The 27,868-nt window shown below is 39.3% G+C and overlaps 1 protein-coding gene across 5 annotated transcripts in view; it reads left to right on the forward strand.

Annotated features, from left to right (window-relative positions):
* The window catches only part of DISP1 (dispatched RND transporter family member 1), an 89,237-nt gene that overhangs the window by 40,023 nt on the left and 21,346 nt on the right, over positions 1 to 27,868 (forward strand). For 2 of the 5 annotated variants that reach the window (XM_066993688.1, XM_048057583.2), the window contains exon 3: positions 14,717 to 15,253. In XM_066993688.1, coding sequence (XP_066849789.1) covers positions 14,748 to 15,253 — 506 coding nt within the window. In that variant the 5' untranslated portion in view covers positions 14,717 to 14,747. Of the gene's footprint in view, positions 1 to 7,535; positions 7,662 to 7,749; positions 8,191 to 12,192; positions 12,340 to 14,716; positions 15,254 to 27,868 lie in introns of those variants that run through there. The other 3 variants (XM_048057591.2, XM_013173970.3, XM_048057592.2) reach the window with 3 other exon arrangements.

The following is a 27,868-nucleotide window of genomic DNA, read 5'->3' on the forward strand; positions in this document are numbered from 1 at the left end:
GTCTGCAAGTACATCATCGTAGATACCTGGTCAAAACCGGACATCTTCAATATAAAAATGGAGTTTGTCAAATGGCATCATATGGAGAAATAAGATTTCTTGGTTTGTAATACAATTGGAATGCAATTTTTGTACACCCTGTGCTTTTCCAAAGTGTTTTTTTTGAGTAGAGAATTGATCTGGAGGGTGTACAATTGCAGTTCTGTACTGACAAGAATGTAGCTCAGGACTGTGTGGCTCCAGGGAATCTGTGTATGCTACAGAAAACACCAGATCAGGTTTTTAAGATACATTCCAACATCCTTCGTTGTAATATTAAGAGGAATAGACAGCATTAGAAAAAGCATGTAGAAAAAAGTTACGTGGATGTTTCATAGTTTAGACTTGTCTCAAGGTTTCCAACTTAGAAAAGCAGATTAGAAATGTCTCAAACATGTCTCAAACTTTAGTGAGCAGCTTTGGAACTGATGTGACTTGTGTACGATAGGCAGTAATTGGAGTTTAGTCTAAACAGTGTGAAATCAGAGAGCCCCAGAGAAATCTGACATCTTCTAAAGGTATGACGGCTGATGCTGTGAAAGGTCTGGTTCTCGATTTATCTGAATGTATGAGAAATTCCCAGGCTCACATCTGTTTGCCAAAAGACAGCAAGAAAAGATTGACTTCACATTGCATGAGCTGTGTTTGGGTAACCTTCTGAAAGGCAAGCGGTCTAGTGAGCAAACATTGAGTTTGTGCTCAAATAACATTTTCTCTTGCCTTGTCTGTCAGGCCTTCATTAGTGTGTCAGAAAAGCTCACATCAAATAAAAACTTCTCTGTGGGCTCCAGCAATATTCACTTACTCAAAACACTTGGATCTTTTTTTGTGAAGGAAAAAAACTTCAGTGCTTATTTCACTTTACTAATGAGGAAAGGTGAAGGTGTGATAGAGGTTGTGTACAAAAGGAGAGGGAGCTTTTTTATGTTGTTTGAAGGTTTAGGCAATTTCTTTTGAAAATCCTTTGAAAAAAATATGTTTGTAGATACATGTTTGTAGATGTTTCTCTCCTCTTACTAAGCAAAGGAATAGCGCACTAGGTTGAAATTTCAATAAGTAGGAGGAATATTTCAGAACTGCAGTAACTGAATTTGCTCTTAAATAAGTACCTTTCTATTTTCGTTGGCTGAGTAACTTTCTGATATCTCGGTGTTTATGAATTAGCAATACTTCTGCAGTTGCAATAAATACTAATGTTACGCTTTTAGTTTCCGTGAGACAAGTGCAAAACTATGGTCCCTATGTTAAAAGCAATTGATAGCTTTTTCAGAAAAAATCCTTTCATTTTCAATACCTTGCTGTTCCCTGAACTAAGAACATAAATCTGAAAAAGCAACCTTTCTGTTGTAACTACTGCTATTTCTATTTTAACTGGAGAAACATTTTATGGCCTACAGCTGTATGGATTCTTCGAAATGATGGGAAAAATGCAGTGCTTCATTATTTGTTTGATTATAGACAAGTTAATGTAGTAATTACTGTAACAACATTGGCAAAGTGCATTTCTCCTGTCACTTGGGAAAATTTATATTGCAATAGTGACTTTCACTGTAATGCCAGGATGGTGCTTGTAATTTAAATACCGGTGTTGTAAGAGTGATAGAATTAGTACTACTTTTTTATGTCGTGTGTATATTTTATGTTCAGATAAAGTATTCTGTTAGTTTTTCCCTCCGTGGTCAGTCTGGCCTATTTTACAAGTGACATTCTACATGTGTGCACTTACGTAAGGTACACTTCAGTGCAGTTCGTAGTGGAAAAGGTACACCTGTGAGAAAGGAATGTGAATGAGAAAATGTAACTGTGTAAACATGTTTATGCAGCTGCATTTTAGTGTAACTTATTAGAGCTCTCTTTATGGGATAAAACTGTACCACTGAAGACAAGCTATTAAAAATTTCTCGGAAACATTGTAAGTTTTAGATAAATCAGAAAATATGCCTCTTCAGTTCTGCGTCCAGATGTGGTTGTGCTTCTTGAACAAGATGTCTTCATATTAGTATCTGGAAACTTTCAGATGCTAGTACAATTAGCTTGTGAACTTTCCACATTAAAGGATTTTGCAGAGTATTAAATCTGTTTTTCATGGTTAATACACAACTCTTATTTTAGTGGTGTAAATAAATTGCTTAAATGTTCAATGTAGGGACTTAAACTTACTGGCTTTTCAAGATTTTTGTGTGATATGGGACTTCAGTTATTTTGGAGCCTCAGATATATATTTCAATTCAGAGCGAGTGTTGTGATTTGGAAACATGCAAAGTAAAACTTACCTCTATTAGATCTTCACTGAAAAATCATTTAATTCATGTTAGTATTTCTAGTATGTAAGTAGATGGAACTAGACAGTTTTACATCTCAAAATTCAACTGTAACATGACGTGAATAATTTTTTTCATTGAGATACTGAGTTTTAAGAAATACTGCTAGTGAGTCATTTTTAGTGGGGGGGAAGCCTGGAAAATGTCACCATCCTACTTTAAGAGCATTTAAAAAAAATCAATAATAATAGTTTAGAATCCCACTTTGTTTACAATATCATATTGGACTGACTTTTTAATTACATCAGGGACTGAGATGATATTGTCCTAGGCACTTTATGGACAATGAAAGTCACTCTTTGTCCCCAGAAATTTGCTTCTGTCCTTTGACTTTCAGTGTTATTTGAGATGATGTGACCCGAAGCATCCAGTTTCCAGAATATTGAAAGAATGTGTTGGTATCTCTCATAGATGTAATCTGTAGAGTTTAAATCTCCCAATTACAAGTCAGAAGTTTTTTTATCTTGAAAGCATAAAAACATCCAAGAACGAACACACACACAGTTACAAGTCAGAAGTTCTTTGTTTATCTTGAAAGCTTAAAAACACTCAAGGACCATCCCCCACACCCCAGCAATAGCATCTGACATCTCCCGTTGTCCCCTTTGGGTTTAAAGCTTTTCACTGTCTACACTTGCTTCCTCCTCAGCCTTTCTTAAGCATATCAATTATGAAAGAGTGTGATGAACTCAGGATGAGTGGAAACTGGAGAAGGACAGACAATTTACTTCACATCATCCATTGATCAGACAGTATTTCATCCTTGTGGAATTACCAGTCAGAAGGGAACGCTCAGTACTTAAAGCTTCAGCTATAGGGATATGATGATACTGAATCCACTTTGCTTATATTGCAACCTATATTTATATCAAAGCTTATCTCCTCTACTCCCTGAGGACAAATAAAATGTATAGAACAATGCCAGTGTAAGAGGAAGTGAGCTCCTATATTTAGTACTTTAAATTGTATCCCCTTCTATTCTTCATCCTGTATCTCAGAGAAAGAAACTCACAGATTTATGTACTTTTTTTCACTTGTCTGCTTTTTCTCTTTAAAATATTGGATGGGTCGCACAGACTGTGAACAGACAGCGCAAACTCACCGTGCCAGTTTTGAGTTTCCATCACAGGAATACTGTCTGAACACAGCTATTTCATTTTTAGGCTCAGTTTAGGTCTAGAAGCAATCACACTTGTCTGAGACTGCAACCCTACATGTCAGTTTCTTTGCCACATTGCTTGACTTAAGAGCATTTGGGAGCACTGTGTAGGCACTCAGATATCTCTGCAAAATTGTATGGTATGATGGGGCCAGAGCTGATCTATTAATTTCTGATGGGTCAAGCTGGCTTAGGCTGATTAACCTTCTCAGTACTGTGCTCCCTGGCATGGCCTCCATGTAGTCCTGTAATCTGGAAGTCCCAGTATGTGCCTCTGAATAATTAAAGTAGCTGCTTCCATTTCAATATTAACTCAAATGTTGTACAAAAATAGACCTTAGTATGAAAAGAATAGGGTTTTGCTATGAAAAGTATAGGGTTGGTTCCATAATGTATTTCCTGATGGTGTTGATTATTTTAAATGCTGTTTGGTAAACTGCTGACTGCAGTGCCAGACTGTAGCAGCTGAGGTGCAATAGCGAATGCTTTGTCCAAGAAAAATCACTAGTCAGGAAATTCTGTAAATGGATAAGAATTGCAATAAAAAATCATTGTAGCTGTAATAAAATGCTTGTGGAGTACATGTGCCACATACAGAACTAGTGCTGTCATTTTAACCTCTAATTAGCTCTTCTATTCCATTATTCTCTCCAATTTATTAGCAATTCAGCAGAATTTCTGCAGCACCTGTGGTGCCCTGTCTGGCCTTCAAGGATTTCAAAAGCCTCTGAGATTTTTCCCTGAGCACTTGCATAATCCAGCATCAATTTGTCCCCAGAGCACCCAGAAAAAGCCACCGGCTCTCCTCTTGAAGTTTGATATTGTCAAAGTCCTTCAGCCTCTTCTGAATCTCTCTCTAAAAGAGACTGCTGTGACAATACGCATCTGTGATTGATGTCACGTTAAGCTCAGAGGCATGTGAAGGTATCCTGCCAAGAGAAGGTGCAGAGAATAGCTGAGGCTTCAGTGTTGGAAAAGCGGTAGCTCAGTAGCAGCTCTTGCTTGTGGGCAGCCCAAGCTAGCAGAAGGGGATGGTGCCTGTTGGCCCTGCCTGATGTCTTCAGGAAAGAATTGTGATCAAGACTGCCAGCTCTTTGCAGCTTGTTTGAATAGAAGAGCGATCAGACTTCATACCCTGCAACACAGTCTCAGTCGTGCTTTGTAAATACACGTCTAAGGTAGAATTCACTTTAGGCTTATCTTTTCATATATTATACAAACTATAATTCAGTTGAAACTAATAAGGTTATCCTCATAACAGTATTTTAATTTTTGAAGGATGTACATAGAATTCTGGGATCTATATTACTATTTCACTAGTATTTGATTTTATACTGAAGTTAAGCATACAATGAAAAATGTTACTTTAAAACCATATTTTTTTAACTGATCCTTATGGCAAATTATAAGAGATGATTAGATTGATAAGAGATTGGAATGATACGGTTATAAGATTATATAATTATAAGACATATCATCTTGAAGATTAATTCAGTCAAACTTTATTTTGTTCATTTCCTTACTTGTGCATGATAAGGAGTTGAGAATTCATTGTATTTGATAGTTGTTGCTTGTAAAATGGCTTGACAGGTACCTAGATAGGTAAGAACTTGCTGGTGGGTTGAGGAGCATTATGTTGACTTAAAGCAAGACCGAATTAGTATTGCAGACATTCTGTAGATTCTATGCATCTATGCATTTCCAGATGGTGGATGGCATAGTGTTACTCATTTATCTTCTCTAGGCCTCCGCAGATCAAGTCTGACATCCTTGATCTGTCTTTAATCATTCTAAGTTCTTCCATCCTTTCCACCTCCCCTGTTTTTTTTCCTCTGCCTGTGTTCCACATGGTGCAGAGCTTGGTTTTATTTCCAGATCATTCATTGGCAAATGAAGTAAGCACTTGATGTCACTGGAGATGCAGAGGGATACGCAGCAATATTAAAGCTGAATGTAGCACAGAAGTGGATGATGAAGGGTGTATGATGATGCCAAAAATTGGGAGTGTGCCGGTGGGCGTTAAACAAGGTTCTGGGGGCACAGTGTAGTATATGGGGAAAAGATTTCTTCTTGTAACCACTCACAGTGTTGAGTTTGCTTTTCAGATGCTGTAAAGCCAATAATTGACTAGCTCTGTAACTCAAATATATGATAAAGTATTCAAATCCAATTTGTACAGGAAACATTTTATTAAGCGTAACCTATGAACATACATTATATTTTCACTTTACTATCATCCCGGGGAACAAAGTGCTTGCAGTAAGCTGATGAGCCAAGATATACTAATGCTATTTTGTGTAGTACATAAAATATTTAGAACTTTAATAGATTGTGATCCTTTGGATTTTTGCAGTACTCTTCCTCCCAGATATTGAAGCAGGGAGAAAATGTTAATGAGCCTTTTGTAACTTCTTAGAGGTAGTTAGCAATTATGCATGATACAGTATCAGCAGTGAACTGATACAGCAATATTTGCATAATTAAGAACTTCATTAATATAGATTTGAAAAAACTGTAGAAGTTTGTGACTTTGGAAAAGTAGCTTTGTCCAGTAGATTATTCTTGTGATACTTCTAAGCATTTATTATGTATTTCAGATATTCAGAAAGCAAATACCATACTGCAGTCCTACTTCCAGTTTGTTCTCTGATTTAAAGCTATATGTCTTTCAGTATTGGTATTTTATTCAATAAATATGAATTCCTTGTACAAACAGTCCTGGATCATTAGCATTGAGTGGCTCTACATTGGTGGAAAGTAAGTTTTCTATTGGAGAATCCATTAATGTCAGTAAAAATGTTCTGTATACAATCCCAATGGGGTGTGGGGGGTGGAGAAAGGTCAGCTGATGCCAGTAAAATTATTTTTGAAGGTGAGAAAGGCAAGCAACACTGAAGGCAAATTTTTTAAGGGAAAAAAAAAACCGGGGGAAGCAGAGCAGTCTTTCACCACCTGTTTAAGACTGGATCTAATGAGCAGGAGGGACCCGTCTTGTGTCAGAATTGGACCAGAGCTCCTGAGGTCACTGTGAGGGAAACTGAGTGCCAATGTTTCTTTCAGTAAGTTTTTTTTTTTTGCTTTAGAGTTTGCATGCTTTACAAAGGTTAAAGATGCTTGTGAATGTGAAATTGCTTTTACTACAACTGTATTCTTTGCTCTACCAGCTCAACCTGACCCTGAAATCAGGGCTTCTATATTTAAGTGGAGGGAAAAGAGGGCGCTTCAACAAAGCCAGCCTTGAGTGGATTGGGATGTGCTTCAGAGGGGTGGGGGACTAGATTATACGATTTGTATCAGGAGGATGCCAGTTCTAAGGTTTGCTTCAGAGATACTCAGAGCTGAGGAAAAAATGGGAGTTGCCTGGCAAAATCTGAGGCTTGTGAGGTTTTGTAGCTAATAGAAACATACCCCGGTAGAGCAGGTTCAAACCTGCCCCTGGCATTTCCCGTAGTACTGTTTTTAAAAGCTCCTCGTAATACAGCTCTGCGCATTCAATGAGCACTGTATTCCACACTGTAACACACACTGAGCTCTTTCCAAATGCCACACGCTGCTTCGTACTTGTGGGCCTGGAACTGGGAGGTTGGAGCTCCCCAGGCTTGGTGACCTCTGGTTAGTTGTGGCGGTGTTTTCGTTGTGATCTGCAAGCCAACAGGCTGCATCCTCTGCTCACGAACACTTCACCCTTTTAGCATCTGTAATAATTCTGCAGTTTTTATTTATGAAGTCATCAAGAACCGTATCTGAGGAGGAGGGGGAGGGCCGAGGTAAGCTCAGAAAGCGCTTTAATCAAGTTACAGCGGGCGCAGCTCGGCGTCCCGCTTCCCTCCGCTCCCTCCTGCCTGCTCGGGGCCCGGCTCCGGACACGGCCGGGAAGGGCGGAGGCGGGGAGGCCGCGGCTCTCGGCAGGGCCGGCCGTGCCCAACGCCGCCTCACGGGGCGGGCAGGGGGGCGCCGGCGGCTCCCGCCTCGGCCTGGCGGAGAAGGGGAGGCCTCGCCCCGCGGGGGGCCCGGCCCGGCCCCGGCCCCGGCTTCGGCTCCGCCCCGGCCCGGCCCCCCAGCGCCGCGGCGGCCGCCGGCAGCTCGCTGCCCGCCCCGGGCCGCGCTCCGCTCGCCGCTCGGCCGCCTCAGCCTCCCCTGCGGTAAGCGTGGGCGTGGGGGGGCCGGGCGGGCTCGGCCGCGCCGCGTCTCGGGCTGCGGGCGGCGGAGCTCGCTCCGGGGGAAGGCGTGAGGGCGCGGGTCGAGCTCACCATTGTGCGCGCCGAGGCGCCGCTTTCTCGTGCGAGTAGCCCCCTTCGCTCGCGGAAGGCTGCAGCCGGGCAGGAACGCCTCGGCATGGAAACAGCCCCCCCGTGCCAGGCGCTGTCGGGGCACACGCTGTTGGCCCGGCGGTGCCCTCAGCGCAGCTCGGCGAGCGGGCGCTGAAGTAAAAGCAAGGCGCGCGTGGAACGGGAGCGGCGCAGAACCGTGCTAGCACGCGTAGCTTTCGAAGAAAACCGCTGCTGGGCTGGGTGCGTGAGGCTGCCGAGCTGTGCTTCCCGTGGCCCTGCGTTTATCGGCCAGGTGTGCCGGCGGCCCGCCTGCCTACTTGGTGGGCCTCGGCTCTCTTGCCGAGCGCTTTGCTGGTTTAGTACGCGGCGGTTGTGAGCTCCTCGGTGCTCCCGTCAGAAGGTGAGGGGAAATGCTGTTATTAGCAACAGAGCCCTAGCAGATTTTCCAGCCTAGCTTTCAAATAGGAGAACAAAAGACCTGTTTCTAAATAGATAGTCAGGAGTTTTCTTAACCGATTACATAACGTCATAGCGCGGTCAGGACGATGACAGAATACAGCTCCAGCTATGCCTGAAGAGCATTTCTTTCTGTCTCCGCTTACAGCTATAGTACTCTAATTGGTAATCCCATAGCAAGAGGAACTAAAAATAAAGGTTTTCAATACAACTAATACCTTTTACATACAGAAAGACATATATTTCTCCCCTCTCTGTGTAAACCGGATTAGAGCTGTTTTGGTTCAGAATATTTGCAGCTACAGAAACTTAAGTATCTTTCACGTGGTAATGGCGAGTCAGTATATTGAGTAAATAAGATTTAGTGTGATGAGAGCCTACCAGTTGTAACCGATGTTTGGGTTTTGTAACACATTTCCATGCTCTTAAACTGTGCTGAGGTATACCTGCTTTCCAGAGCTGTGCGCTCTTTTCTTAAGTAATGTGTTTTGTTCCAACCATTTCTGTCTGTAGCTGTATCTCTTTCCCTTTCCAAAACTCTGATTATGTATGTGGAGCTTTCTCTTTTTCATTTTTTTAATACATTTTTTTCCATTTTCCCTGTGCATATATGTTTAAGAATTTTTAAATGAAACTTAAAGGTTGTACGAAACTTGTGGAAGAGAATTTTCAGGGCTTCTTGTTGTTACTTCTACCGACAGCTGAATTATCTTCATGATGAACTCTGACTTTAGGACGACTTTGTAGTTGAAGCACTGCAATTGATTATTTTTTTTTTTACACAAAGGTTGGCAAATGATTTCTGTAAATATTGTTTTACTGTTTGTGCCAGGAAAAGTAACTTCAGCTTAAAAGCAAAGTGTATTTCTGAAGTTCTTGCAAAATCTTTCCCACCCTCGGCAGTCTTTTCCAGCTCCCTCCCCCACAGCTGGTGTGGGGGGGTCATTTTGCGTGCCAGCACGGCAACACTGATTCACCAGTGCCCATCTGTAGCATGAGCTGTGGTGCTGGCATGGGGACATCTGGAAACTCCCTGTCACGGGAATTGCAATTCCTGAGCCAGCCTGCGATGCAGGAAATGAAATCTTGGTGTCTCAGGTTCGAGACAGGACGGCTTCTTAGCAGGTCAAGCTGTTGGGAGGAATGGAAGAATTAACTTTTTTTTTTTTTTTTTTGAATCAGTGGGTTTCAAAACCTAGTCAAAATGAACATGGAGGAGGAGAAATTTCCATTCTGCAAATCTCTTCTGCTTCATGACTATATTCTAACTACTACTGCATGGCAAAAATGCTTAGGTGGCTGAAAATCTGCTTAACAGGGAGACATTGAGAAAAATCTATATTTATAGACTGCTCAGCAAATAAACTGACGGTAGTTGCATTTCTCAAAAATAGGAAGTGCATTGTATCGATCCTCGAAGTAGTTTTGTTACTAAGTATATCGCATAAACCTGCATGATGAGGTTTAGAGATTGTTCCAGAAGATAAAAATACTTACATATGTGTGTATATATAAAATATACTTTAAATTCGTGAGAACGAAGTGGAAAGGACGGAGAGTACATGTGTTCTAGTAAGTGTCTGTGTTTTGTGTAGCGACAGCTTTTCAGGAAGACACAGTGGTTAACAGCTGAAATAGAAAAGCAAGAGGCAGGGTATTGAGAGAAACCAAGCACCACATATGAATGCATAGGAGTAAGAGCTAGAGAATTTGAAAAATGTCTAGCTGAGAGCCAAACTGGAGATCAACAACCATAAAACATTAAAAAGCTGTTTGTCTTGCTAAAGAACACTGCAGTGATAGATAACTAGACGTCTCCCATAAAAACCAATATCAAACACCAGGCACCACCTGTTACTTCTGGGAACGCTGAGAAAAAGCAAAGCTGCAAGGAATTCTGGTGATGTGAAGGAGGAGGAAACCCTCCTTAGAGGGGCTGTGCACTGACTGGCACAGCAACCGAGTCTGGAGAGGGTTTACGCCGAGACTGCACAACCCATTTGCCACATGAAAAAACGTGTAGCCGCTTAAGAGACTGTAAGCCCGTTATAATATTTCGTCTGGAAGGAGACTTAATAGGTAGCAATGGGATTGTTAAAACGTTGCTTATTTTGAGAACGCACTACTTGTGGAGTTAAACTGCTTCAGATGAACTTTTGACATGAGAAGACTCCTGCCCCCCGGGCTTCCCTTCAGACATAAGCTCACGTCAGAACCGTTGTGCTTTGTAGCTGACGGGTCTGGAAGGGCCAGAAAACCTGGACCAGTTCGGTGGGCTGGGTGGCATGCTGCTGGTTAGAGCTGCAAGGCTTTTGATAACTTTAAAAAGAGATTTCTGTTGTGTCTTACCTTAAACGAAAAGAAAATAGTCTTATAAAGCACTTTGGTTTTATTTTGGCGCAAGATGCGGAGTTTTAGGGTACATATCTTAAGTGGTCAAAAATACCAAGAATACAACAGTGAACTTTTTTCATCTTCTAACAATCTATAAATTATCTATACTAATATGCTAGGCTATACTAAATTTCCACTACATCATTCCCTCTTGAACTTGCACTTCTGTCATTCTCAATTGCAGGCGTTATGAGTCCAGATGGGATTTGTTGAACCAATGTTTTTTTAAGTCTTTTTTTTTTTAAAAAAAAAAAAAAAAAAAAAAGCTTTAAAGTGAAGAAAAATCTTTCAGTTGAAGCCAAAGGAACAGGTGAACTTAATCCAAGTCTCAAATGAACACGCTAGTTAGGGAACACCAAATCCTACATAGTTTCAGTGTGGTACAGCATTACTTTATTTCCTGAAGGGCTTGCAATGCAGATGGCAGATGTCTGCTGGGTAAGCTGTGTTCGTTGTTAGCTCTACAAATAATAGAGGGATTACTCCATAAAACTGTCACTACGTAACATTGCCTCTGCAGACTGTGGTACTTTCCAGATATGACACTCTTCCAAACTTATGGCTGAAGTGCTTTCTTAGCAGTTACTGTTATCAAGCATCCAGTAATAGTGGGTAATTCTGCTTTTCTTTCCCTAGCAGTCCAGCTGGTATAATTTCTAAATACACGTTTGTGTTTAAAATAACGTGTCCAGCTGGAGAGGTGAAGAGAAGGGTGGATAACCAAGTATAGTACATTAAACATCAAGGTTAACATTTTTTTCTAATTGAATGTATTCTTCTGATAAGTAGGGCCGTGTATATTAAAACCGGTGTTATATCCACAACCCTCATTCTCAGAGACTGTTTTAAAATACTCTTACTCCATTTTTTTTCCTTCCTGGATGCAGAGGTTATTTGTTTTCCCAAGTCTGCATGTTAATAAAATCTTATTATGCGTTTACTTGGTGCATTTAACTTCCCTGTTTGTGCATCCTCTAAAGGAGGTGTTCCGAGTTAACCTCGGGCCGTTACGTTTCACAGTAAGTTCCCAGTCATTGCAGTTGTGGTAGCTGAGACAAAACACAGCAGAGAGATGACAACTGCTGGTGAAATTTTGGTGCCAGTGGAGCTGCAGACTTGTATAAAGCGTGACACAGGGAATATCACAGGACATAATTTATAGTACCTTCAAATGGGCAAGACGAATTGAGATAACACTGGACTTGTCAAGTGACATCAACCGTCTTACATTTTGTTAAAAAAAAGCAAAGCACACAGAGTTACCAAAGCAAATGAAAACAAGCAGTTCAACCAATTTTTGAGAATTAGTTTGAGCAACAATTCTTCTAAGCTCTGTTGGAATAAGACACCTAATCATGTGGCTGCCTTAAGCATGCAAAGTGGTTTTGCTGGCTTTAGTAGAGCATGGAAAGAGATTCAGGGTGAGCAGATAACTTCCATGTCTTGATCAGACTCGATGAAAATGGGTAGAGCTCAAGTGTTTCTCAATGCTTATGAAGGAAGAATCAGCTTAACCTGTTAATTTTGTTTTTCATAGCTTGAAATAGTTCACGGATGATCTGTTCACCAGGGGAACAAAGGCAGAATTACATTGCTTGTGTCGTTGTACTGCTGATGGTGATCTCTGGCGTCTCTTGGAATTCACTAGTTTCTGTAGTTCTATTTTCTGAAAAATGAGCTTAAACTGAAAAGCATGCAGGTAGATATTACATCCACTGAAAATAAGGCATTTTATCTTTCATCATGTTAAATCCAGGCTGTGGTGCTGTCTGAAACAAAAGTCATAATCCCTGTGTTGGTGTTCAGCAGAAGCACAGACACTGCGAATGTCTCTGCACTGAGAGCACCAGCTCCCAAACGTGTGAGTTGTAACGCTTGCATCTCTGTGCTGCAGGCACGCCTCATGCATAAATGCCTGTTTTTCTTCATAAAGCAATTCGAAACAGCCACTAAAAATTATGCAGTGTTATCTCAATTGCTGCGTGCACAGATGTCCTGGGTTTAAAGCAAAAAGGATGCGGTCTTTCATCTCGAAGGACTCGGTATCTGCAGGATCTCCATACCTGACTTTCAATTACAATAATAGTCTGCAGAGCTGTAACTTTCATGAGATTACAGCAGTCTCAAGCAATGATATTTAGTCCAACTAACGTAGAAAAAGAAATGCGACAACACCGCCATGCATTGAATCTGTTACACGAGCGAATGAAAACAATCAGGCAGAAATTCCTAAAATGCTGCCAGCCGACTCAATGGGAGCTTTCTCTGCCTCGCTGTCCCTCTGTCTTGCTTTCGTCCACTCCAGCAGCCTTTGAAGCTGCCTACAGTTTGCGACAAAACTTGGCTGTTCAAACACAGCAACATTTCACATGACTAATGCATCTCTTCAGGCTGAACCGAACTTTAGCCAGCCCCTTGAATTTACTCTCTGTGCTCTGTGAAAAGTCTTCAATGGGCTTGACTTGCCTGGCCCCGGGAGGGGGTATTGGGCAGGAATGTGTGGAATTGGACTCTGGAAAAATCACCTTGTTTAGCAGCATATTCTCCTGCTCTGACTGCTTATCTAAATGAAAGTGACTTCCCAGGGAATCTGACTCCGCACATGATCTAGAACAAATAGCGCAGGATTAATTTTTGTTTCAGAAGTGAAGGATTTAGTTATGTCTCGGGGAGATCCTGCGCAGGGGGGCTGCTGGGGGCAGCATTCCTCTGTGCAAAGCGCTTTCTGCTCAGAATTAGCATTCAGGCAATTAAATAGCTCAGCTGGCTGGGAAGGCTTAGCTCTGAGCACTCGGCAAAGGTAACAGAGAAGAAAATGAGTTAGAAACTTTCTCGCTTATCTGTCTTAACCTTTGTGTGGTGTCTTTCCGCAAAGTTCAGTGGCTGTAATGCAAGCCTTGCAATTTCAACTTGGAATGTTGCTGTTTGATTTCAGTACTACAAAGTTAATGTGACTAGCCAAAGCAGTTATAATGGACTGATTCTAATTTTTAAGCAAATGTTGGGTCGTTAGTGTAAATAGCGTATAATTAGTTTGTCCTTCATTCTTCTTTCTCCTTACTCCTCCTTCCTCCCCCTCCAAAAAAGCCATGTAACTTGGGAAACAAATTCTTACCCTAGATAAGTGTGATGTTTGACCTTTCATGTTATTTATCAAAATCATCTCTAGCTTATTTCCAAATCTTATTAAAATACAACTAGAGTTGGCATGGGGAAATTATCTATTGTAAGTTTTGAGTTTGAGACAAGCTCCTCGTCTACATCTCCAAAATTAATAGTTTTCACGTACGTTTTCCTCGAAAACAAACAAAAAACTTTAGAACAAAATTTTTAATATCCTTTATTTTCAGCACAGTGCATTTCTTAATTGCTTGTATAATATGTCACTTGTAAGGATCAGCTTCTCAATCTGCCATAACTGAATGCTAGGATTTTTATTTTTTAAGCTTAGGAAAAACAAGTTGTCGTATTACATATTTTTTATTATTCATAACAGTTCATTTTGAAGTTTTGCTAAAGACCTGGTCTACCACCCAGCAATTTTGACAGATGTTTGATTTATTTAAATAAGGATATTTCAAAGAATATCTTCAAAGACATGAATGTGCCCAGTTTTCGGTAGAAATGGGAGGATAAGAAGGAAAGCTACCAAAGCCACACATTAGTGGTGATTAAACAGTTTATGCTGTGTGGTCCTCTCTCCTGCTGGCTTTCAAAGCACACAGGCAAAACTGCAGTGCAAAGTTGTGGATCGTTAGCCAGTTTATACGGAAGTCTGCTTTCATAAATAGTGGCCATTACTTAGTCTTACACAAAATGATCTTGTTCCCCTGCTTCTCAGCCATTACTTGTTGGCTATGACCCAGAGACTGTCATTTGACTTGCGTTTTGCTTTAATTACTTAATGTAACTTTTTGTTGAACAAGAATGTCCTTCAAAACCTTCCTGGCAATATGTGACCATTGCCCTGTGTTATGAGAGATGAGAAGAGCGTTACTGATCTAAATCTAAAGTTATTTCTGAGCGTCTGAAAACACTGCAGCTCTGTAAACTTTTCTTTATTTTTGTTCCTTCAGGAACATCTCCTGTCCATCAGGAACTTGGAGCATGGCAATGAGTGATGTCAGTGAGTCTGTGATTCTGAGCAATGGCAGCATCTTGTCAAGTGCTTCTGGCCCAGGCATCATTGCAGCTAATGATGGAGACGTTGCTGTCCAACAGCTCTCTTCCAAGGAAACACCAAGAACAAAAGCAAATCCAAACGGCTGCTTGCAACTCAACGGTACAATCAAACCATCCTTTCTGCCTTTAGACAACCAAAGAACTCAGCAGATGTTGTCGCAATGCTGCCACCCCTGCCCATACCATCACTCTTTAAGTAGCCATAATAACAAGCAAGAATGTCATTCGGTGGTTGGCAGCTCAGCATCATCTCCTATGACTTCGTGCTGCATGCAGCCACATACTGAGTACTCAGCATCTATTTGCCAAAAACACCCACCCATATATCAGCCTGCCTGCTGTCTTCAGCCCTCCCCATCCTTCTGCCTTCACCATCAGTGGCCTGACCATTTTCAGCATCAGCCTGTGCAACAACACATAGCCAGGATAAGGTAAGCAGATTGCAGTTTTGTTGTTTTTTTTAGTAGCTCTTTAGGTGGGTAGCTGTTTCCATAAATACTTCATTTTCTTAAAAACAAACAAACAAAACAGAAGATCGGAAAAGGAAGATGAACAAAACTTTCTCTAGTGTTTTTACAAACTAATCTTTAATTTGTTAACAGCATGATTTTTTTTCGGAAGTATCCGAGTCAGGAAACTAGTTTTGTTTTGCTACATGAATATTGTTGAAATGAATTAGTTCTTTCTGGGAAAAAAAGGCTGTTTTTAATTCTTGGGGATTGTTTGGAAGCCCCTTAAATCTTTTCCAAGACACAATAAACACCTACATTATGTGAAATGAACTAATGCAGAGATAGCTAAGACAGCACTGAAAGAGCTGGCATATCTACGTTGTCTAAACAAAACCCATATTTCGTTCAAAAGGTGCTTTGGAAACTATTTTCAACATCGCCATTCATAAATGTATTGGCTGTTTTTTTTCTTTGTCACATCAGCTTTCTCAGTGAGTTGCCTCCATGTGTTTTCAGCTTATCTGCTAAACTTTAAAGTTGCACTAGGACTGAGAAACTTTGGATTGTTCCACATGTTGAATCCTTTCTGTCCTCCTCTTCAGAGAAACTTGCCCCTTTATCTGTTAGTTTTGGAGATCTAGTGGCAGTAATCCTAGCTACGAGGAGCAACAATCACAAGGAAAATCTGCAACAGCCTGCTGGTTCTGGGGGCGATCACTGTCAGCCCAAGAGGCAGTTCGTAAAAATCAAATTCCTCATTGCAGTAAGACACCTCTAAGTTTTTTATGCAAGGTTATTTTTTTCTGAGTTGCACTTAAGCCAGATTGGATGGTTTTTCACTGGAGCAATAAAAGCTATCCTTCTCCCTGTTGTCCGACATCTGCATCCTTGCTCTAAAACTTGGAGCTACAAGTTATTCTCAGGCAGTTATATGCATTTTGTCTCAACGAAATGTATGAACTAATTTTAAACTTCTGAGAATAGTGGGACAGACTGGGACAGATATCCAATGTGGAAAATGTCAAAGTGAATAAAGCTTTTTTCCTTAAGGTAAAAGCAGATGAAAATAAGGATAACACAAAGTGTAAATCAGCTTTCCCCTGCCAGTCATTCCTCTTACAAAAGGAAAAAATCTTTATTGTTGGAACTGCTTCAATCAGACTTTTTTTTTTCCCATTCCATACGTGTTTAGCTGTTAAGAAAAGTTGAAAACTTGCATATCATTCTGTATGCAGAGGTATGGAGGGAAGTTGAACTATTATTGAATCAGTCAGTTGTACTTTTCAGTGTCAAAATGGCAGCACTAATTTTGCTGTTTTTCTCATTCTGGAACAGGTCTGTTAAACTTCATCTGTATTCCATGGTCTTGAGGAAGGGAACAAATTTGATGCATAATCTGGGTTTCTGTTTTTACTCCAGATAAGAGCACTGAAAAGTTATATAAGATATGGTAAAATAATGATTTCCATAGTATTTCAGAAATGCTGTTTTTGTTTGAGCTACTCTGATTAGGATCTTGAACCAAGATGCTTTTTTAATCTTGGACTACCTTACCGTGACATACATTAGTACATAAATGTACATAAGTTATTTATAATTTGATAAATGTTCGTCTTAATGTTAGCAGTCAAACAGTCAAAGTAAAGATAGAATCTGGCCTTTAAAGCATCTGTAGTTATTAGCTATCTGCACTGGCATACTCTACATATCCCTATCAAAAGTTTGATTCTTTTCTGGAATTCCTTCTAGAACTGAATCTTGTCAGCAAGAAGATGCTTGCAATATGCAAATTAAATATTTTCATCAATCTTCTGAAAGCCACCCAGCCTATAGTTGCTGTCACCTGTTTTTAGCTCTAAACATGGTAAATAGGACTCAAGTCTCTTGCCATGCTGGGAAAGCTGGACTTTCATATACATTTTACCTCCTTGAACTGGCAGTATCTACACTGATGGAAAATGCATGCATCAGCATGGAACCAAACAGTTTTTCTCTCTGAACAGCCTACAAGGTGTGTCTAAATACTATAGCCTCCTGTTGCATTGTGAATCCAGTTTATCATACTGTAAGACCAACGTCGATGAAGATGATGTTGGTAGATGTTAAAAAAAAAAAAAGGGGGGGGGGGATGCAACTGGATGCAACCTTGCAGGGGAATGGCTGTATGCTCAAGAAGCAGCAGTCTTGTTACTTTGCAGTGCTAAAGAGAAGATCAACACTGGACATGAGATATTTTTAAATGATTTGTTCTACACTCTGATTTTATTACATTTTGAGCCTATAATCTGCACAACAGCTGCTTCGCTAGATATTTTTCCTAATTTTTCTAGGCTAATTGGAAATCATCCAGTTTTATAATACGTGCATGTTTTAACATGGTTATTTAAAATGCAGGTTCTCATATGATACATTAATTAAATTCAGAATGCAGTCAAACTAGCTTTCATTTTGGTCCTTTATAATTTAAAAATATGCATTCAGGTATTGTTAAAGTTTTAGGTCTGGGGGGTGTGATTTGATAGAGGGGGGTGAATGCTTTCTGCAAACTATATCACTAATGCTTACAGCTCTGGGCAGGTAACCAATTACTTCAGCACGACAGGTTTTGTCAGGTTTTTAAGCCCAAGGCTTAACATTTGCTAGTGACCTAATGTTAAAGGAATGTGGGTCTGGTATATCATTGTGGATTGTAGTATATAAAGAAGACAAATTGAAATAATGCCACGCTTGTCCTGTCCTCTTAAAGGTGACTAGATCTGGAATTTGGTAGTGTTCAGTTTTGAAGTGTAAACTAAATTACGTGGAAATGTAAGCTATACACCGTAACTTGAATGTCTAGGCAACTGATAAACTGGCAAAAAAGGCTTGTAACATAAATTAAACAAAACATTTGTAGTGGTTGGTGGTATACAACGTGATGGTGGCAAACAATTCTGTCTGTTATGAAAGCAGGTAAAGTAGGTAACTGTTGGTCATAATGATTCTGGTTTTTAGATATTTTCCTGAGGTTGAAAGATATTGAACAAAGTTTTGTGTTATTTTGTGTACATTTTTAAGATGTTATTCATTTAAACATGTTCATATCTCTTTTCTGGTAGGCAGAATATCCTGACAGCACAAACACGCCCTGTGAAATTCCAGCTGTCTGTTCATATCAGAATATAATGGTCCAAGGGACTCGGTTTGCTTTCTAACAAATGGTTTCTCAACTTACCAGTTTGGAACATGGTATGATTAGTTCTTCTGTTTAGGTACTACTGGAAGACTTTTCCACCATGTCCCTTTAAAAGGCTCATGTTGAAGTAATCCTTTATGTCTGAAAGTGCTTATGTATCAACAAATGTGTGGCCCTGGAAAGTGGGTGGTTATTGCCCCTCCTTTGCTTCCATCTGCTTCTGTAATTATCAGCAACCGGGTAGGCAGTAGAAATAAGAAAGAGGATCCAAGCAAGGCTGTTAATCTGTTGTTACCCAGAAGAAGTGGAAAAATCATGAAGACTGATGCCTGACAACTGGAAGGACCGAGTTAGGAGTCACTAGGGAAGAGTAAAACCATGCAGCCCGGTAGCATGTTTATTGGGATGAAAGCAAGATAAAATAAATAATGAACAATTCCATATTCCAGCAGATCTAAACACTGCAGAAAAGAAATGTATAACCAGAAAACTCTTGAACATTCCTGGTCTTTTTCAAAATCTGTTATTTATATATGAATGTATACATGTAAATAGGGGCAGAAGAGGAAGAATGTGCAGAAATGCTTCAGTAAGTTGTCGCAGATTTGTGGAAAGCATGTGGTAACAATGCTGTGTGTAGCTGTTGTGTCTGGTACCCAATGAAATTGCTTCTTTTCAGATTTGTATGTGCACTTTTTGGTGGGAAAACACTAATTAAAAAGTACCCGTATCCTTACTAATCTTGATGATAACTCTTTTGGAATCTGTCTTTTGTGATACAATTTAGAAAACTTCAATCTATGAACTCAGAGACAAAAGGTAAGGGAGAAGAGGTCACGGAGCTGCAAGAAGTGGTGATAAGGAAATGGCTCCAATCTGCCAGGGCACGTACTACTTGCAGTTCTGCAGTATTGGACCCATAAATTCACACAAGTTCTCTTTTCTTAGAGTAGACCTGCTTTATATCATCTACCATTATTTACATTTCAGGACTATAATGTTAATGCTTTTGAATAAAGCAGATAAGTAACGAAAACTGCTCTGTGAAACATCTGAATAATCTCTTTTAAAAAGACCAGGATGAAAGGACACGTGGAATGGTCTCTCCATGACCATATGGTCATATCAAGCTAGAACATGAAAATAAAATCGGTTTAAAGCCTTACAGAATCATTAGCTTCACTAAAATTGAAAGCTGGGATATTTGTGAATTGCTCCTCATCCTCCATCAGCCTAGTCTGGAACTTGTAGCTTCCAAAGCTTTTCCCAGCACTCAGAACTGTTACATGCTTTATTTGAGAGAAGTAGAGCTACTCATGTTATCTCCTGTCTTCATAAACTGAAATTCTTTGAGTACCCAAAAACCTGAGAGGTGAACAGAGCAGCACGAGTAACCAGGCTGCAATTCACATTTGAATTGCTGGATTCAAAATTTTCACTTGCGAGACCAAGCAAGGCAAAAACATGTTACTTCAGAGTCAGGAAAATGGTGAAGTGTTAGTATCTTAAGATTTCTTGCGCATTTTCCTTTCAGTTAGATTTAAGCCTTCTTTTGAACTGTTTTGACATTGCAGATTTATGTTACGGTTCTGGGATTCTGAGTTCTGCTGTATCTCAGAGGGTTGTGTGCCACACACTGTTTAAACATTACTGCAGCTATACTTCAGTACTTTTATTTTGATAATTTAAAAAGGGATGCTATGAAAATGAAAAGGCTGTGAAGTGAAGGTAAAATTACCTATTTTTTTGTTTTGCTTCTAGTTACTTGGCACAAATATTAGAACCAGAAAGAAAAAAAACTTTTTTTTTTTTTCAAAAAGCGAGGGAATGTTTGCCAAATACCAATCGTAATAACAAGACTTTGTTATGAAACAGCTCCCTGCTTGATTCCAGGAAAAGGATAATTGCTATCTAGTACATTCTGCATGGCTTGCAGAGCTGATCATGCGTATACATGCGTATATAATAAATTGTTAGCTTCTACTATATTCAACACATTAAAGGATTCTTTTGTTTTCATTTTTATACAAAATGTGCATTAATGTCTTCTGTGTAATACATATGCATGTACTGTGTTATAGATTAATTAAAAGCTTAACTTCCTTCCCATAGGAGGATTAAATATGTGTATTAAAACAAAAAATCCTTTAGGTCAGATTTTTGAAGGTTGTTTCTGAACCATTTTATCAACCTTCTTTAGCTGAAAGGCAGAAGCTGCTCCTGTTGTTTCATTCAGGGTTCACGATGTTACAAATATCGTGGTTCATGCTGTAGATCGGGAATACCTGCATGTTAGTAAGTTGCGTGGAAACAATCTAATTCTGACTTCATTCTCCTTTATTCCATGGTAAAATAGGAATTCTTTATCCCATGGTTTCCCAGAATGAAGAGGATGGAGGCAAATGTGAACCATAAATTAGGTGCTCCCTTTTGTGTCTCAGTATTAACCGCCCAGTGGTGTACGTGGATTTTAATATAGTAGATGAACGGAAAGGGAGTGTATAGCAGTTTGGTGCATCTTTCTGAATCTGAGTCCAACTGCAGGTTCTCTGATGTGCAAACGTGCAGGAAGAGCTCTCCCTGTGACCAAATAAATTTTCTTTATCTGGATTTTGCTTTCAGTTTGAGCTGTGCTTTCTCATTTCAACTTGTTTTATTCAATTTTCCTTAGCCTTAAGTTACCGTGTTCACCAATAACTTAAGAGGTTTATGGTGGTTTTATTAATTCATTTACTGTTCCCATGATAATTACTGTTCATTGTCAGCTCTGCAAACATAACATGAAATAACTTTGTTAGTATTGCACAGAGCTGAAAGCAAAGAACAACATGCAGAGAATAAAAAATGTTGTTTATAATCTGCTGGCAGACCAAATTAATAATATCTGTAGGAAAAAAAAAAAATAAGTGCACTTAAAATCTAATTCATTAGGCAGTTTAAGGGATTCTTGTAGGCTTTTAATAGTATTAATTAAGCATTAGTAATTGTCTACCAAGTATTGCTTTGAATCAAGCATTAAAGCAACAGCAAAAAAGGATGCCTAATGCTTGTGCTATGCCCCGAGCGCAGCTGAGTACCAGCTGGGTGGTATTGTGACCTTTAGTCCCTGCCACTTACCAACTCCAGGTTCTGTGTGCTTGAAAAATGAATTTCCCGTGCCCTGCATCCCTCACCTTTCTTTGAACAATAGGGTAGCTAGTACTTAACTAGCAAGCTGCTGGGCCTTTGAACTGTAGTCTTCAGAAGGTATAATTAGCTGATAATGTGAGAGAAACATACAAAAAAAAAATGGGTCCTTTCTTTTGAATTAAATTGACTGGAAAAACAGCATCAGCTGTGTTTCCTCTTGAAAAGGACTAGTCTGTGTGTTGAGACAACTTTTAAAACTGACCATTTATGTACATGTTATATTTAGAAAAAATATAGCCGAACAGCTAAAACAGTGGCAGTTTATTGAAGTGCTTTACCCATGTGTAGTTTTTCTCATGCACCATTAACTTAATACTAGGTTGCGATAAGGTTCAAATGTGAAACAAGATAATAGTCAATGAAGAGCAGAAGTCTAAACTAAACATAGCCAGTTACCTCATTTTCCACATCATTAAAGAAATGGATTTGAAATATCTGAGTATTCCTGTTTCTTGAAAGTTTTCAGTTTTCCTGAATGGGAGGAAATGTGCTGCATGAGGAGTGGACTTTTTTAAAGCTTTTTGTAAGCTTCCGTAATTGTCCGTAGCTCATTCCAAAATCACTTGTCCTTCCTCTCTGATGATATTTCAATGTGTTCTTCATCTCCTAGGAAGTAATAATTGATGTACATGCTTTTAAGTAATCAGTTGTGCTTGAGCAGTAAAAACAACAAACAACAGACAAAAAAACACACGGGGGGTGGGGTGGGGGGAGGAGGGTGTGGCAAGAAGGGGAATATACCTGAGCCATTTCACATTAATTTTGTTACTTTGGTATGAGTTTTCTGCCCAGTATATTTGTTGAATAAACAAATCTCCTAAAGCCTTGTACCACTAATAGATAAATGCAGGTAGGGGGAGCTACAGGTACAAATCCTAAATTATCAGGACTGACCATATTTCAGAAAGCCTGAACCCTCTACTTTGGAAATAAGTTTTTTCTAAAAATCATAAATAGATGAATGTACTGGACCAGAAAAATTTAATTCAGTTAAGTGGATGAACTTAACTGACACTCTGACAGTTTTATATCTTTCTTATATTGTAGAGCCCAAAATTGCACATAGCACTCAAGGTGAGGCTGCACCAGCACAGAGTAGAGCAGGACAATCACTTATTAAATCATTTTCAATCTCAGAATTATGTTGAACATATACTTGCTTTATATAATTTAAAAATTACAACCTAAGTGACTAAATTCACAAATGTTGGAATGCCATCACAACACTAAAACGTTCAAAGTGAAATACTTTGCTAAAATTAGAACAGAATTACTTAACTGTATTTTCATTTGCTGCAAGGCATTAAATATGTAAAAAGTAGCATTTGCCCCTATGGTCAGTCTAATATTTTTTTAAGAAATTGTAAGGGAGTGTGTTATGTCCTGAAAAAAAGCTTTGTTCAAAGGATATCTTCCAAGCTTCTGAGAGCAAAAATGAACCCTCTGATGACTTGCAGTCACAAATTCTTCTAGCTGCCCGGGAAGGAAGACTGAAGCATGTACCAGTTGAAGCACAGTGTACAACAGTCTGAAGTCTCCCTGTTCCAGAGTCAAACTTATATATGCTTAATGTCAGTCATTAATGCCTATAAAAACACAGGTTTCAGCCTTTATAGAGAAATATCTTTATAAAAATAGGTGCTCTTGCACATCTCTCTCATTGTCTTTGGTATCATCTGATGGAGCCTTTTGTGTATGTATGTTGTGATTTGTCGGATCACATTAATTTCCCATCTGTCAGAGAAATATAAGATGTGACCATGACCTTGCATTGCTCTATTCAACTTGGGAGTGTAATACAAACAGCTTTGAAATAGAATATTTCTTAGGAAGGAAATTTTTGCCAGTTAAACTGCTGAAAACTACTCTAGTCATCAGTTAAATCCCAGAACATATCTATTAATTTCACTGTGATTTCAAAGAAAAGAAAAAAGACTAATGGTTTTAGACTTGTGAAGGATCTTGAAATAATATTAGTCTGCACCAAATTAGCTGCTGGCTTGTTTTCAGATAATGATTCATGGTGGTATTTTACTATGCTTTTTTATTGTCTTGAATAGTTCAGAACTTTTGTTTAACTTGCCAAGCAGTACTATATGGGCCTTTAGTGCTTCAGAAATTAAAGGAATATGTATTTATGTATATATAGCTTCAAGTAAACGTTTTGAAGAAGAATATACTTTAAATTGTATATAAACAGTGCCATTTAGAATTGGGACAATCCATTTTAAGTATGTTTGGCAATTTTCTTTTTGGTAGTCTGAGAACTCTTTAAAAGTGGCTGTACTCGTTGGAGAAGAGTTTGAGGGAAAGAAGAGTATAAGAAAAAAATATTTTAGGGTGTATATTATTTAGGTCCCTCATGGACTGTCAGATATTCCTACAGAGAAGATGATTTACTTCCTGTTCAAGTGAACAAGCTAGACTCTATTAAGGAACAGAGCCAGCTTTCTTAGCAGTTGATAATATTTAGTCAGTTCTTTAAGATGAAAGAGGGAAGGAATCAGAAGTCAGTATTGCAAAAATGAGGTTCTGTAGAACCTTTACATGTAGGTTTTCAGTTAACACAGGCTCCTGCAATGTATTCAGTCCCTATGGAGAGGCAAAAAAAAAGGGAAAAAAATAGCCAAGAATCCCAAACCTTGGAGATATTTGTAGAAGCATTTCAATTTTAAGTCATCTCTATGTTAAAAAAAAATGTATTTCAATTTTAGCATAGAATAAATCATACTGGGACATTTAACTCATTGAAGTAACTTCCAAATTAAAGCACGTACAGATAGGATGTTAATATTGCATTGACCTCCCCCATACATTGACTTGATAGAAGCGCATTTTCCCGCTAAAGTGATCTGTTGTATGCTGCCATTAGCTGGAAACTTGTGATTGGGAGATGCCCAAACTGCCTTTTACTTTTGCAAAGTAGGTTAATAAAGTTTAATAATGTTTTCAAAGCAGAAAGTGAGCAAAATCCATCTCAGTTATGTACGGTTTTGCCACTGCTGTTAAAGGAGTCTGGTTTTGCGCAGTGTGCTTGCTCTAGGCCAGCAGAGCATGCACTTTTGTGGTAAATTTAAATCAGTAATTCTACCGTAGGAGGACAAGTCTGTTGGCCTTCTACACTGGGATTACAGCACTGGTGGATGGGGGAAGAGCAACTGACATCATCTATCAGGATTTTGTACAAAGGATTTGACATTTCCCTGCATGATATCCTTGTCTCTAAGTTGGAGAGACGTGGATCTGATGGATGGACCACTTGGTGGGTAAGGAATTGGCTGGATGGTCGCACTCAAAGAGTTGTGGTCAACAGCTCAATGTCCAAGTGGAGACAAGTGACGAGTGGTGTTCCTCAGGAGTCAGTATGGACCAATGCTGTTTAACATCTTTGTCAGTGACATGGACAGTGGGATCAAGTGCACCCTCAGCAAGTTTGTGGGTGACGCCAAGCTGTGTGGTGCGGTCAGCATGGTGGAGGGAAGGGATGCCATCCAGGGGCACCTAGACAGGCTGGAGAGGTGGGCCTGTGTGAACATCCTGAAATTCCAGAAGGTCCTGCACCTGTGTCAGGGCAATCCCAAGTTTCCAGTACTTAAAGGGGGCCTACAAGAAAGCTGAAGAGGGACTCTTTGTCAGGGAGCGTAGTGATAGGACAAGGAGTAATGGCTTTAAACTAAAAGAGGTTAGACTTAGATTAGATATTAGGAAGAAATTCTTCACTCAGAGGGTGGTGAGGCACTGGAATAGGTTGCCTGGAGAAGTTGCGGAAGCCCCATCCCTGTAGGTGTTCAAGGCCAGGTTGGATGGGGCTTTGAGCAAATTGATCTAGTGGGAGGTGTCTCTGTCCATGGCAGGCGAGTTGGAAGTAGATGATCTTTAAGGTCCCTTCCAATCCAAATGATTCTATGATTCAGTTTAAGATTCTCCAATTTAAGAATCACTTGGACAATGATTTTATTATTGGTAACACCTTCCTTTATAGTTGTTTTCCTTTCAGAAGGGCAATGTTATTTGCTCATACTTCCTGTAAACATAGAACGTATCCTCATTTGGGACTGAAGAGGTAGGCAAGAATACAAGAAGATGAGACAAAAACCTTTACGAAGTTTGATACTTCAACCATAAAAATGTGAATTGACAGCTTATTGATTTTTGGTTTCTTCTGCAATGTCTTCCATTTTGCTTAATTTTATGCATAAGAATAGTCTTAGCAGAAATAATTGCTAAGTATAAGGTTAAGCAAAGATGCAACACTGGGATTTCACGCTTTTTGATGGGATGAAATAGCAGTTAGTTTCAGATCATCTCTCCCTGATAATCTAGAGATAAAATTAAATCCTTATGGGTTTTTATTGATATTTTATGTGGGAAAGAACAAGAAAATTCTTTGATTTTTTCTTGCTTTCAATCAAATTTGAAAAACAGTAGTCCATCAAAAAAAGAGTTCTATCTTAACAGTATCCCTCTGCTGTGGCTTGTCCTTTGTTTCCTTTACAGATGTAAATAAGTAAAGCTAAGTACATGCAAAGACAATAAATACTACATGTTTAAAGAATATCTATAGAAAGTTCATGATCAAAGTTGGGGAAAACTGCACGTCATAGCAAAAAAATTAATTTGGAGTCTTACAGAAAGTTTTTGGCAACTTAATCAGTTGCATTTGTTTGAGTGGTTGCACTGACTGTTAAAATGATAAAGCAGGTAGGTGTTGTTACCTGACAAAGTGGCAAAAACTAGCTTGATATTTTAGAGCAATCGAAATTGTTCTCATGGGTCAAGAACATCCTAAAAACACTAGGGTTTTCTTCCTCTGTAGGAATTTACTTTGTATCATATGTTCTAATGGAATGTGTACACTATGATGCATATCTCATTCTATATTGCAGGGATTTAGCTTATTCTTGAGTGTAATAATGACAAAAGGCTGTTTTATCACTTCTTGTAACCAGAGCTACAAACAAAAGGAATAGTGTCCCTCTAGTAAAGCAAAGCATTGAGGTCAAACACCTCATAATTCTTGGCCCCTGCGCGAATGATTTGTTTTTGTTGTTGAAAAGTGTGTTTTGTTCTTAGATCAAATGCATGAAATCTTCAGTTTCTTCCAGATCAGCCAGGAATGATTTAACTTCAGTAAACTAAAGCTTCTTTAACTTCTCAAGTTAGTTGCTAGAAGAAAACTCTAATTTCTCCACTCTATTTTTTTTCTGTTTAACTTAAATTCACTTTTTTTCCCCACAGATAATTTCTTGATATTATTTTTTTTTTCAGTAAGCACAGTTAATTTAACATTTTGGGCTCATCATTAAATGAAATGCAAGACAAAATTATTTTTTTAATGATTTTTTTTTTTGTATCACTGTGTTTAGACACCTGTGGTATACAAGGTGCTCCAAAAAGAAGAGTTTGTGTCCTGTAGAGTACACTATTTCACAAATGTGCTATGTGTTTTTATGGACATGATGTTATTTGTAATGAGAAAAACAATACCTGCCTTTTATGAATAGTTGCATGAGGAAAGCAGAATTAAGACTAAGCAAACATTCAGTGTTTGTCCATACTGCCAGAAGATAAGTTCTTACAGATCTACTGCATTTGCTCCGGATCCCATTTTACTAGAGCAGTCGTCGTCATTGCCCCTGCGGCTTTGCTCTCTGCAGTACTATTGGGGATCACTTTGCATCCCTGTGACAACTTTTTCAGTTGCTTTTGTGATAAATAGCTGCAAGCTAAGCTTTTATTTTCAAAACTTTGCGGAGCTCAGAGCCAAAATGACAAAGGCTAGCAATCTGACCAGTTAGTTTTCTCATTTAGAAAACTGGGCTTTTCCTAATCTGCCAAGTTTCTGTCAGAGACCGTTTGTGTGCTACACTTGGACACACGTTTGAGCCCTGAAATTATGGTCCACTGTTACTGTTCGTAATTTAAAAGCAGCTGTGCCTGGATCTCAGATTGATATGCTGTATTTCTCAGCAGTTGGTACTTTTTCATCTGAGACCAGTTTCTGCAGGGAAGTAGGAAAAGTGGCTGCAAATACCGGTGTTTATCTTTTTGAGATGCATTTTGCCCATCCGTCTGAAAGTCTGCAATAAACTGCTTGATGGCAGGTAACGGGATGAAGAAGAGCAGTGCGTCGTCAAGAAATGCTCGTTCCAGCAGCAACCGTCTAAACATCAGGAATCACTTCTTTGCAGTGCAGGTGATGGAGCACTGGCGCAGGTTGCTCTGAGAGA

The sequence above is a fragment of the Anser cygnoides genome, chromosome 3, assembly GCF_040182565.1.
Source record: "Anser cygnoides isolate HZ-2024a breed goose chromosome 3, Taihu_goose_T2T_genome, whole genome shotgun sequence".
In the NCBI taxonomy this organism is placed as follows: Eukaryota; Metazoa; Chordata; class Aves; order Anseriformes; family Anatidae; genus Anser; species Anser cygnoides.